Here is a 12644-nt window from a genome sequence, read left to right as displayed (position 1 = left end):
ATGAATTACGTTGCTGAGCAATCACTAAAGTGCTACTACACCAGTGGATAGCAAACACTGGAAAGTTGCGATGAAAATATAAAAAAAAAACAATAAAACAAGTCACGTTTACAACCTTCATAAACATAAGGTTGTAAACGTGTAGTAAACACTGAAAAACGTGTTGTAAACACTGAAGACACTCAGTGTTAGCACTAAACCACATAGGACATGTAATGCAACTTGGGGAATACTCATTCACAATGTTGGAATATTCAAATTGCTGACATGTAAACCAGCTAATACACTTGTGTCCTGTTTTTAAGACTCTGGGATTAATTATTGTCTGAAAAGCACCTTACACGTGAATAGGCCCAACAGGGGAAGTAATATCAGTATAAACATTACAATGTTCCTGGTTAGATCACTGCTCTGTCTGATTCCCCGTTACCTTCTGTGGCTGCACAGGAACACTTGCAGCAGCCTCCCCTGTGTACCATGTGACCACAGCTGTCACATGACCCGGTGACGTCAGAGTGCTCCCCATGAAGGCAGGGGATCTAGCCACGACCAAGCTTCAAAGGGCTGCAGTGGCGGGAGCTGGTGGAGGGTGAGAATGTCGGGATAATAAAAGGGCAGAGGGATAGAAATGATTCATTATACTATTTCTATGTGATACCTATGCAGTGTTTGTAAATATATACTAATCATTTACACCGGGTGTAGGTAACCCGTGATTCACCAGCTACTGTGGAACTACAAGTCCAAGCATGTCCTGTCAGTCACTAGCACGATATTTTGGGACATAGTTCTAAGGCAGCTTGTGAACCAAGGGCACCGAAGTGCCCCCCTATGGCCACATGTGGCCCAGTTCCACTTAGCCCTGTTCTTATACCTCTTCTCGTGCTTCTATTGCTTTCACCTATCACCATCTTATTTTCCAGGTTGGCATCATGTTCACAGACCTAGCTGTTGGTCAGGGGCCTGGTCTCTTGACACCTCCCTCTGAAGTCACCTCCACCTTCCCCAGAGTGTCCAGTGACCACTATGCCAACTGCTCAAAGACCTTTTGCCTGGGAGATCGCAGCTTCACTCGCCAGTATGCCCACATCTATGCCACCCGGCTGCTCCAGATGAGGCCACTCCTAATAGAGTGTGCAAGGAAGAAATGGGGTAATACTGCTGTGGGCAGCTTTAATGTACCAGACTGGGCTGAAAATGAAATCAGCACAGGTTATGTCTAAAATAAGATATGAAAAATGGGATTAGAACATCATTATTGTTAGCAGGTTAAGCATAGATACATCTATCCCATGCTTTGTGACCTTAATGCAAATAACACAAAATCATTTTTATTTAGTCTTGGTGTATGATTTGCATTCAACTTTTTATTTAGGTGTGGCATGCAGTTTTCTAGAAATCACATCTTACATTTAAGTCAAGGGGTTTGATTAGGCATCGTATGTGATGTGCCAGAAATGCAGGAAGAGGATTAATGGCGCGTGATGGTAACAGACATTTAATGCAGTTTGATCTCCTGAATACTCCATGATTGTTTTCAAAAATACTTTATGTGACATAAGCCCCCAGTGTCCCAACATACCAGTTTTCTTGTGTAGTAAACTAATGTGTCTAACAAGTGTTTCATACAAACATCTTAACATATTTTCGTTATAAATTATTATTATTTTTAAAAAAAGCTATCACCTTTTATCTATTTACTTACTAAGTTATTTAAAGTGGACCTGTTACCTGCACACGATGGAGACAATCATTTTTCCAAGTAATGTTCTTGAGAATGTAGCCTGTCATTTCACTAGGAACCAGAACCTAATCAATATGTCAACTTGATGCCTCCTCTGTGTGTAGGTTGTGGGTGCAAGGTCAGATAAATTAGTGTAACTTATTAAAGTGGAAGCCATACTCTTATCACTTGTATACACCATCATTGTTGCAGGCTGAGAATGACTGACTGTCAGTGACAGAAGTTGCCCTTATGTGCAGCAATTGTGATGGCCAGGTTGGATGCTTAAGGTCAAATTGGCAGAAATCGGCGCGCATACGTGCTGAAAATGAATGCAAATCCCAATCACCATCTGTATGCAATCTATAGGTTGTCATTCAGAACCAGACAAAAAATGCTGTCTACTGGACAGTCCAATTTTGCTAATTGTTCCCAATAGTATCCAGCTGTTTAGCCCATGTGTTCCTTGGGTCTTTTCTTACTAGAGAAATGTTCACCACTGAAAGAAAAATTAATAGTAAAAAACTAAAAAAAAAAAAAAATTATGCATGCAGCATTGTTTATGACACAGATGTATGTTACATAAGTATATTCATCACCATTTATTTATGTAGTGCCACTAATTCCGCAGCGCTGTACAGAGAACTCGCTCACATCAGTTCCTGCCCCATTGGGGCTTACAGTCTACATTCCCTAACACACACACACACACACACAGACAGAGTAGGGTCAATTTGTTGGCAGCCAATTAACTTGCCAGTATTTTTTGGGAGTGTAGGAGGAAACCGGAGCACCCGGAGGAAACCCACGCAAACACTGGAAGAACATACAAACCCCTTACAAATAAGGCCATGGTCAGGAATTGACCTCATGTCCCCAGTGCTGTGAGGCAGAAATACTAACCACTTAGCTTCTGCTCTTGACTCTTTTTCCAAATTTGGTTTCAGGAGATCAAGTCTCACATCCAATACAAATGAAGTTTTTGTTTTCAAAAAATTGAGACATGACCGTTTAAACAGTAAAATGGTTGGGTTAATGTTTGCAGAAGTCCCAACCACAGGAAAAATTACTTTTTCTTCACCTGTTTTATTAACTCCCAAAAATGATGAGCACTAATAAGGGCAAATTTATTTATACATTCAAAGTTTATCAGCAGCAACAATCCTAGCAAATGTTGTGCGCAATTTTATATACAAAAACATCTCTTAATCACCCTCAGAACAAATTAGACATTGGTCGTAGTGAGTTACCTGGTGTTTGTTATTAACAGGTGAAGACATAGCTGTGCGGAAGTTATGTGAACTGCAAGGCACTGAGAGGTGCTGTGTGGTGGGAACTCTGTTTAAATCCATGGAGCTGCAGCCGTCCATCCTGCGTGAGATCAGTGAAGAGGTAATTTCCTAGTGTCTCCCGTGATCCTGTACGTATATTTAAGTCACTTGCTTGTATATTATACAGCCTTCATCGGATCACTGAATAGCATAGAGGAAACTTCAGAATTGTAGGTGATTGTAGTATAGGAAGTATCTACTGTAAAAATGAACTGGTACTAAGACTAAATGTCAGTATAAGGTAGCACCCAAAATTGGCCATACGCACATCGGCCTGTTTGATCAATGTCTACTAAATTGGGCCAACATCGTAGCATGTATGACACACACTGGCTCAGTTATTGGGCGACCGGAACAAGGAAGTCTGACATGACCATTGCAGATACTCATTCGACTGGATTTGATGAACGATGGATCTGCGGCAGATTTGGCATCATTAGATGTACAGCCAACAGCCCAACAATTGGGATGAACACCTTGTATGGGCAGTCTTTTCATTCACTGGTTGTCTGATCAGTATCTTTACATAGGCGTGAAAGAGAGTGTGTCCTTCTCAAGTCTCCGACATGGCTTGGATCTATAATGTGTCTGTCCTGTTAGTGGTCCCACTTTAAGAAACAGTAGATATATTACCTATTAACAGTTTACCAGACATGGAAAAACAACAAAGTAATTCTGTTATGAAAATATTACATGGCTTGGCAAGTAAAGGCTCTATTATATTGTACTTTGTTATATACTATTTTGCATGTTTATTTTTGCTGTAGTCTTGCATGATTACAATCATAACTTTAGTATTTTAGATGTGGTTTATTTTGTTCAATATTTAGGTTTTGCTGACCTCAAAGTCCTTTCTTGTTCATGTATTGTGAAGGTTCCAGGCTGTGAGTTTCATGGTGATTCTGGTTCCTGGTGACTTGATAGGGTGCAGTCCCATGAACAAAATTGCTCCCACCTTCCATTCTTTATGTCCCTTCAACTAGAGATGAATGAAGTTGCTAAAAAAAATAGTTTGTTCAGAACAAGCTGACATGACAACAGTCAATTCTTTCTGTTGTGTGGTTGGGCAATTTAGAGGCCAGAGGCAAATAGTTTGCTTTCCCTACTGCATCTACAGCTTATTATTTTCTGTAAGTCGTGTAATTCCAGACTGCTCCAGGAGGTGTCAGCCAAAACATTCTAAACTGTTTTTGGAGGAACGTATTCTTGGTATATCATGCGTTCTTCTTTGCTTATTTTAGAAGCACCGATATATTCCTCAGGAAGTGTATGGCAATATTTATTGTGCTGGCCCTGACTGAATCGTATTTAACAGTTTGTAAAGCTGCATTGCTTTCATACTTCTTGTAGTGAATTGTATACAAGAAAGGTCTAAGTCACCGTCATCTAATATATCATTCTACTGTAGACCAGTCACTGTTTGATGTGTGTCTTTCCTTTCTACGTATCTAGCACAATCTTCTGCCCCAGCCACCAAGGCAAAAATATATCAGTGATTCAGATGAGCTTATACTGGAGGACGAGCTGCAGAGGATTAAGCTAGAGGGATCCATAGATGTGCAGAACTTTGTTACAGGTGAGTGTCCCCATCACCTTCTATGTAAAAGGTATAAACTAACCACTACAACAAATCATGGAACAGTTGCTTAGAATGTAGAGCAAAGGAAATTGTACTTCTCCTTTTGGGAAGCAAACAGCATGGAACATTCTGTATATATTACTGTATATGAAGTTTTGTGAATACCAAATAACTTGTGTATTTGTGAGCTGTTTTCTATGAAAGTATATTGTATTTCTCTCTTCTTATGTAATGTTAGAATCCCTTTCCTCCCTGTGCCCTCCTAGGTGCTGTTATAGCAGTCCTTGGCTCAGAGGAAGACGCAGGCAAATTCATGGTGGAGGATTTCTGTCTGTCTTCTCTTCCCTCACAATCTCCTCTTCCAGAATTGCATGAGGACAGGTGAACCCCCCTTTTAGCATGTGATGTTTTACTTGGCACCCCACACGGCTGTCTAGCAGCCTGTCCTCCCCACTCCACAAGCCTTCTGCTGACAGATGTATTTTTTTCTCATGAAATGTACTTTAGTCATGAAAGAAGAATCTATTTTCCTTATAACTAGACCATGTGAAACCACAATGATTCTGCAGCCAGCCCTTGGGCACATGGAATGTATTATAGAAAAACACTCAGCAAGTCCCTCTGGCTGCCTCTTTGTTTCTTTACTCATATTCTGTGTCCACCGTGGGATTACAGTGTGCAGACACTGTACACTGTTCATAGTGTCCCGAAGAAGGTAAATTTAAAATGCGTTGCCCATCATTACAGGACCTCTTCAGATGTGACTATGAAGGTACAATACATTGCTCATTGATGACCTGATATTCCGCTGCAGACAGCTGAAGATCCTCCCATGTCTTTCATTTCCTGTGAATTATGTCTACTGATCACCAACAGGCAGCGCAGACATTCATTTGGTCACAAAGCTTCCCTGCAGCATAGTGCACTATACCATAGACCTCCATTGTGTTGTAATTAGCATTGAGACTTGCCAGAAAGTGTGTGTACAAATCCATTACAATATTCCTTAGATTATTTGCACCAAAGTATTTCTTATAGGCTTTAGGAACACACATTAAAATTACTCTTTTGTATGAAACCTTAATGAGCAATACTATAGAGTACCTGCAGAAAACACTACCGGTGGTTCTGTCTGTATGTGCACTGGTTTCAAAGCAACATCTAATTCCTAGAAATCTGTAAGCACATTATGTTTATAGATAGAAGCCATGCATCATAGACTCACAGTATTTGTGCCAGTGGTTTTGGCGTGGGCACTCATTTTATTTGTCTAGTACGGGCCCCAGCAGTAAAATTCACACAAAATTCCAACTACAAGAATGTTTCAATCTTTGGGGGGAAAAAAAATCTTTAAATAAAATTTAATAGCAGCATATTAAGTGTAGGCCAAGACAAAATGATTGTTTTTATTTCTTGTGAATTATGTCCAGGCATTTCCAGTAATAATAATAATTTGATATTTCCTTAGTGTTGTTTTCTGTGAGTCTTCTGCTTCATGCACAGTCTCTTGTCACAGACTCTCCTTTCTTTTGTGTGGTTTGCTATAGGTATGTGCTGCTGACATCAGGTTTGGGCCTAGGAGGAGGCAGCGGGGACAGCTTGCTGGGGCTACAGCTGCTTCTAGACCTGGTGACCGGGCAGGCTGGGGCAGAGGAGGAGCAGAGCTGTGCAGCTCGGATATCTCGCGTTATACTAGCTGGAAACCTACTAAGTGAGAACACACAGAGCAAGGACTCGTTAAATAAGGTACCAAATGGTGTGTCTTGCACTCATCATTTAACAGATGCAGCAACATTTTCTCTAAAGGGGTTATACTTTTCTGGCCAATCACATCATTTACATCCCAATAGATTGGAAGCAGCGAGCGTCCTTGGCTGTAGAGACCTGCCTGTTATTGGTCGTGAGGTGACTCCTGCCTCAGCCTCACCCAGCTAATGGGGTTACATGATGGGATTAGCTGAGGAGGTCACCTCTTTAAGAGATTGTATTTGAATCAGTTAATGGCTTCATTTGACATTTTATTCTTGCGATATTGTTTAGGCTAAATATCTCAGTAAGAAGACTCAGGCTGCCAGCGTGGAGGCTGTGAAGATGCTGGATGAGATCCTGCTCCAGCTCAGTGTACGTATCATACCACAAACCTGTTGTATCTTTACTATACGCAATGCATTGAATGAATGGAACAGTGCCCTGTTGGTGGGTGGGTGGGGCTTTGGCCTGGATTGGTATCTTTATGGTAGAAGTGTTGGTGTTCTGTGCTGCTGACTCTTTCCTGTCCCCAGGCCTCTGTGTTTGTGGATGTAATGCCTGGCGCCTATGATCCAACAAACTACATCCTACCCCAGCAGCCCCTGCACCGCTGTATGTTCCCTCAATCCGCACCATACTCCACCCTTCAACTGGTGACCAACCCATATGAAGCAGAGATAGATGGCATTAGGTACCCACCTTACCACTACTTGTTCCGATAATAAACTAATCTAGTAGCATCTGACTATCTGCTCTCTCCACAGGTTTCTGGGCACGGCCGGTCAAAACATCAGTGATATCTATAAGTACAGCGGAAAGCAGGATTACCTGGAGATCCTGGAATGGACACTACAAGTGGGGCACTTGTGTCCTACTGCTCCAGATACTCTGGGTAAGGAGCCATGCGGCCATACATTTGCTCCCATGTGCAATGCATTAATAAAGTCCTCCTACAACATGGGGACTAAATGTTTTATAGTGGACGTTAAATTCATAATTAGTTTAAATACTGAAGAGCAAAGTGTTGATTATTATACTTGTTCTATAATTTTAGAATAAGTCCAAGGGTTCATAGCCACAAATGAGTTTGACATATTTTCTGTAATGCATTGTAACACAGGCTGAAGGGGTTTCTGTGAAATTCACGCAGAGAATGCAATCAGCCCGTGTACTGTCACACTTACTGGAACTTTGTTTAATCAGGTTTCATGTGTTTACTATGATAAGCAAATCATAAATGGCATACTTGGGTAGGAACCCTTTAAATATATTAACGTAAAAGTGCCTCACTGATGTGAGCTAATTCATTCAAAGCTTAAGTATTGTTGACATTTTAAGTTTGTGCAGTACATTATTATCATCATCATCATTTATTTATATAGCGCCACTAATTCCGCAGCGCTGTACAGAGAACTCGCTCGCATCAGTCCCTGCCCTATTGGAGCTACAGTCTAAATTCCCTACTATATTATAACCATTAGATGGTGCTGTCTGTGGAGAGAATGTAGCAGGTACGCTGTTATACCGCAGTTCATCAACTTATGTATTAACATTTGTTGACATAGTACCAGTATATTCTGCTGTGCTTTACAATTGGGTACATGCCCAGTAAGGCTGGGCATTAACAGATAGACAAAGAGATACGAGGCCCTGCTTGGAAAGTTACAGTACATGAGGTTAAGATCCACGTATTGCATCAATCAGATAGTGAGTCTACATAATCCAGTGACAAAGCAATGTTGGTTTCTGGGTCAGTAGGTTGTTTGAGTATGTAAGGAGAATACATGGAAGTTTTTGAGTGCAATGTGTGGAAGGGTGGTAATTGCATAGAATAATCTAGGGATGTTAAGAAGGTGAGTCTGGAATTTGATAAGATTATGTTAGGAGGTGAGTTTTCAAGAAATATTTGTAGGGGAAAGTCATGTTTAATACCACTGAATGAGTGCAGCCCTGTAACCGTGATATGAATGGATGAGAGACAGGGCAGAGAAGAGGGGTCAAGTTGGGAGATATGTTGAGACAAGTGAAGCACGGTGGCTTAGTGGCTAGCACTTCTGCCTCACAGCACTGGGGTCATGAGTTAGATTTCCGAACATGGCCTTATGTGTGTGGAGTTTGTATGTTCTACCCGTGTTTGCATGGGTTTCCTCTGGGTGCTCCGGTTTCCTCCCACACTCCAAAAACATACTGATAGGTTAATTGGCTGCTTTTTAAAATTACACTGTCTCTCTCGGTCTGTGTGTGTGTGTGTGTGTGTGTGTGTGTGTGTGTGTGTATGTTAGGGGATTTAGACTGTAAGCTCCTATGGGGCAGGGACTGATGTGAATGAGTTCTCTGTACATCGCTGCGGAATTAGTGGCGCTATATAAATAAATAGATAATGAGATGTATGTTGGTGCAGTTTTGTGTATGGCTTTGTATAGTAGTATAAGTATTTTATATCGGCAAGCAATGTAGAGACTGATAGAGCAGCAGTAGAATGTTTTGCAAGGAAAATTAGTTTAGCTTCTGTATCCAGAATAGATTGTAGTGATAAACATTTGATTCTGTAAGAGCAGGAAGGAGAGCAAGTGCATGAATGGAAGCTTTTCCAATGTCTTGTGTAAGATATGTATATATTCTGGAAATGCTTTTTAAATGTATGTAACAGGATTTGTACAGATTGCATGTGGGGATAGTTCTGAGTCAAAGGGTAGCACCTAGGCAGTGAGCCTGAGGGATAGGTTTTATTGTAGCAGTGTCAACAGAAATATAGATGTCTGGTGGGAATATTATTCAGATATTTGAGGTATTGAGAGGACAACCAAGATGAAATTGCAAAGAGACATTCAGCAAGAAATGCTAAGACAGATGGTGAGAGATCTGTATAGATACATTTGGGTATATTTTACATAGCGATGATGCTAAAATCTAAAGGATGCCAACATGCAGTTACATGTGGTTAGCTGGTTTCTCCATTACAGAGTATGTGGTGAGAAATAGTGTGGTATGGATCCACTTGGGGAGGGAACCTCATTTAAGTGGTTGGAGTGCATGTAGTAGTTTTCTTTAAAAGAACCCTTCCTTTCGTTTGCTTAATGTAGAATAGCTGTAAATGTAATTCAATTGTTTGAGTGCAGGTGGGATTAAGGAGAGGAGATGAGTTGAGGAGATGTTTGAGTTACTGCAGTTGTCCCTGAGGAAATTTACACTATAGACGGATGAAATGCGTTTGAAAGACTTATCTTACTATCAAGCTGACTACATGCTGTTCTATATTCTACTGACCATATTCTAATGTACATCCGTCAAACACTCAGTTCATGCAAGTTCTGAGACTCCTAAAAATTATACATACCACATAAAACATCCTGACCCAGAAAACGTCCCCAAAATCTAAAAGGAACATTTTAAAGTGACAGACTGAAGAAAAAAACAAAAAAAAACCCAGAATAGATTGCAACTTCAAGGATAACTGATACACATCATCCTAAATTAAGGAACATTATACACCATAAAAAAAGAAAAAGAACACTGACACATCAGCACAAGAAGGATGATATAATTCCCCTATTGATTCACATATAGTTTATTTACTCAGTCGCCTTGTTATGTACCCACCCCAATTCGTCCACCCAACCTTCACGATTTCACGCACCTTCACTCAAACACTTGAATTACGTTTTCAACTGTTACAGTAAGGAAAAACAAGAACACCACTTAACTATAAATAAGCACTAAACTAGCGGTTCCCTCCATAAGTGTATCCATACTATACTAGTCACATGTAACTGGGCCCCAGCAATTCCTATAAACCGGAACGGAACGTCTACCCAATGAACAAGGCGGCAACTGAGAACTACAGATTGGCGCAGTCAACACCCTCCATAATCTAACTGGGCTTATTAGTTTTACAAGAGAAGTGGTATAGATTAAAAAGAGGAGACTGCTTGTGGTACTGCAATGGATAAAGGAAGCAGAGAGCAGGTAAATCCTGAGAAATAAACACTTGAGAGAACGGTTTTATAAGTACAAGTTAAACCAGGACTGTGTCCTGAAGACCCAAGGAATGTAGCGTTTGTATGAGAAGTGAGTGATCCACAGTGCCAAATGTGTGCGGGGGATAAATAATGTTATAGTTCTAAGTATAGTGCCATGGAAGGATAGTAAGGAAAACAATTTGGTAAGCATTGTGGGATTTGATATGGGTTTATGAATAAGTTGCAATTAACTAAGACAAATGAAGGAAAGAGAGTGATCTAAACTCTGCAGATTACACAGTGCAGGGAGTCATCTGCTGTTACAAAAGTTTGCTGAAAGTCTGCTCATTCAGGAGGGTCCTTGCTGCCTTCAGTCAACCAAAATCAATATTATTTTATTGTCCTCTGATGGTGTTTAGTGTGTTTTTTGTTTGTTTTTCTTTAGCACGTTGTTTAACTATGATTTTTTTTCCATCTCTTTGGAAGTAAATTACTTATGAACTATTGTACACTGTATTAAAGTCGTCCATTGGCTATGTTTCTTCCTAAGGTCCCAGAATTCTTCAGGTAAAGATTTTACCAACTCGCAGACAACAATTTGTCCTATTTACTGTATAAACTTCAGTACATTGTGTCCTTATAAGTGATGCATAGTGATGTGATTGCTTTATTCAATAAACTATCTTCACCTCGCCATCTTTGCAGGGTGTTACCCGTACTACCAATCGGACCCTTTCATCCTGAATTCCTGCCCGCATGTGTATTTTTGTGGAAGTGCCCCTAAGTTCAGTTGCAAAGAAGTCACAGGTAAGTGATTGATCTGTGAATGCAATGACGAGCTGCAAAACAATCTGCATTTCTCTTCTGTTGTTTCTAAATACAAAGTTGTAAAAATTATAGTGACAGATGTGGTTGCAATATGTTTCTTTTTCCTCTGTTCTGTATTGAACCCAGATGTATCAGGTGTGTGGAACATTTTGTTTACTGTCTGCTCAATGGAACATTACTGAATATGTTTTATATGAGTGTGTCCTGCAGAGCGTGTTAACCCAGTCTGTGTTCACTGCAGGAGCCGAGGGCCAGCGCGTTCTGCTGCTGACTGTGCCAGATTTCAGCAGTACACAGACGGCCTGCCTGGTGAACCTTAGTACCCTACAGTGCCAACCAATCAGCTTCTCCGGATTCAGTGCAGATGACGAGTCATGTGACTGACCCAGTGTCCTCATCCCCTAAAACCGAGATTACAGAATGTCTTCTCTTAGCGTCAGCATCATATGGAGCGATGACATTGATGTAGAAGAGACAAAGTACACTCTGCAATTCACTCTAATTAGTGTTACAGGGGTATTGCTATCCAAACATTTACATTATTTGTTTTTTGCTGCTCACAGGACACACAGTTATCTTTGGTTTGTATTCCTGGCAATGTACAACGGAAAAACAGCTTCTATCTAGGAGAGTACCACAGTTGTCATCATTAGCTCTGGTCCCTGTGGAATGGGAGGAGCTGTGTCTAGATATGGGTAATGACATTTTACAGGTGGTACAGTATTTGTTTTGTAATTAAGTAATATTTCTCCGGATGGTGAAATGGGACATGTTTTAAGTGTTCCTGTACCTACATTTTACCTCCCTTTACAGTGGGTTCTCCGGTCACACACACATACTGAGCTGTCTAATAATAAATGCAAAACTGTAAAGTTCTCTAACCTCTTTTTGGACAGTCACTTTGAGTTAGTGCTGACATGACTATTGACTCTGAGGGATCGGTCACACTGCTTGGCAGTCCAGGAGAAAGGCAAGGTGTTTCTGTCATGGAGCCTTGAAGGAAAGCTGTGATTTTAAGATATTGCAGATTTATTGACACAAACGTAATGTTACATGATGGGTGCACTGTAATGATTTTTAGGTAAATTTCATGTTTCCTTTCTATTCTAATTTTGTATTTTTTTTTATACATATGAAACTGAGCGGGATAATAAAATGTTCTCTCTCTCTCAGCCTGGATGTGCATTGTATTATTGTTACCAGTTAATGTGCCTGTACATTTCCTCTCCTGGCCGTGATCATCTAGAGTATGACTGAACACTTCACAGGCGCCAGATGGATTTGTACATACTTCTTTTTTTTTTTATTATTGGTAATTGATGAGACTTTACATACTTGGAAAGCGTAGCAGTCTGTGGCTAGTGCCAGCATGGCCTGCAGAGTGTTCAAGCCAGAGCTAGCAGGCAAGTACATTTTCCTATGTGATATTTTACTCCTGTGCCAGAGAGGTTATTATATATCCTGATGTATGGAAG

General features: G+C 40.6%; 1 protein-coding gene across 2 annotated transcripts; it reads left to right on the top strand.

Moving 5' to 3' along the window:
* The first annotated feature begins 485 nt into the window (after positions 1–485).
* On the top strand, positions 486–12341 carry POLD2 (DNA polymerase delta 2, accessory subunit). Of its 2 annotated transcripts, none has more exons than XM_075207239.1 (11): positions 486–589; positions 924–1152; positions 2994–3115; positions 4507–4630; positions 4900–5014; positions 6181–6379; positions 6674–6754; positions 6916–7073; positions 7147–7274; positions 11047–11148; positions 11411–12341. In XM_075207239.1, the coding sequence occupies exons 2-11, from the start codon at positions 933–935 to the stop codon at positions 11551–11553; spliced, it is 1392 nt and encodes a 463-aa protein (XP_075063340.1). In that variant the 5' UTR covers positions 486–589; positions 924–932; the 3' UTR covers positions 11554–12341. The 2 variants fall into 2 exon arrangements, with proteins under 2 accessions (XP_075063340.1, XP_075063339.1); XM_075207238.1 differs by having other exon boundaries at positions 924–1212.
* Positions 12342–12644: the final 303 nt, after the last annotated feature.

Source organism: Mixophyes fleayi, chromosome 4 (assembly GCF_038048845.1).
Source record: "Mixophyes fleayi isolate aMixFle1 chromosome 4, aMixFle1.hap1, whole genome shotgun sequence".
In the NCBI taxonomy this organism is placed as follows: Eukaryota; Metazoa; Chordata; class Amphibia; order Anura; family Limnodynastidae; genus Mixophyes; species Mixophyes fleayi.
The sequence above is the reverse complement of the archived record's forward strand: the minus strand, read 5'-3'. Positions and strand labels throughout refer to the sequence as shown.